Here is a 256-nt window from a genome sequence, read left to right on the forward strand (position 1 = left end):
CTGGCTGTGCTGGGCCCGGTAGCCCTCGATGACCTCCCAGGAGCCGTCGTCGCGCCGGATGGGGAAGGACACGCTCAGCACATGGTTGCAGGGCTTGATGATCCGCAGGATGCCGCGCACCCGCTTCCGCTTCTGCTCCTCGCTCTCGCGGGTCCTCAGGTCCTCCACCAGCTTGTCCTCCACGATGCTGGCGCCGCGGTCGAAGAAGCCCTCCACCATCTTGAAGAAGTTGGGGTCGTCCTCGCGGTCAGCCGCC

General features: G+C 66.8%; 1 protein-coding gene across 1 annotated transcript in view; it reads right to left on the minus strand.

Annotated features, from left to right (window-relative positions):
* The window catches only part of GLUD1 (glutamate dehydrogenase 1), a gene marked incomplete at its 5' end in the record, with an annotated part of 37193 nt that extends 36938 nt beyond the window's left edge, over positions 1–255 (minus strand). Inside the window, one exon of the mRNA XM_005871133.2 lies at positions 1–255. This exon is cut by the window's left edge and continues 7 nt beyond it. Coding sequence (XP_005871195.2) covers positions 1–255 — 255 coding nt within the window.
* Between the last annotated feature and the right edge of the window lies 1 nt (position 256).

This window comes from Myotis brandtii, unplaced genomic scaffold (assembly GCF_000412655.1).
Source record: "Myotis brandtii unplaced genomic scaffold, ASM41265v1 scaffold33, whole genome shotgun sequence".
NCBI classification, from domain to species: domain Eukaryota; kingdom Metazoa; phylum Chordata; class Mammalia; order Chiroptera; family Vespertilionidae; genus Myotis; species Myotis brandtii.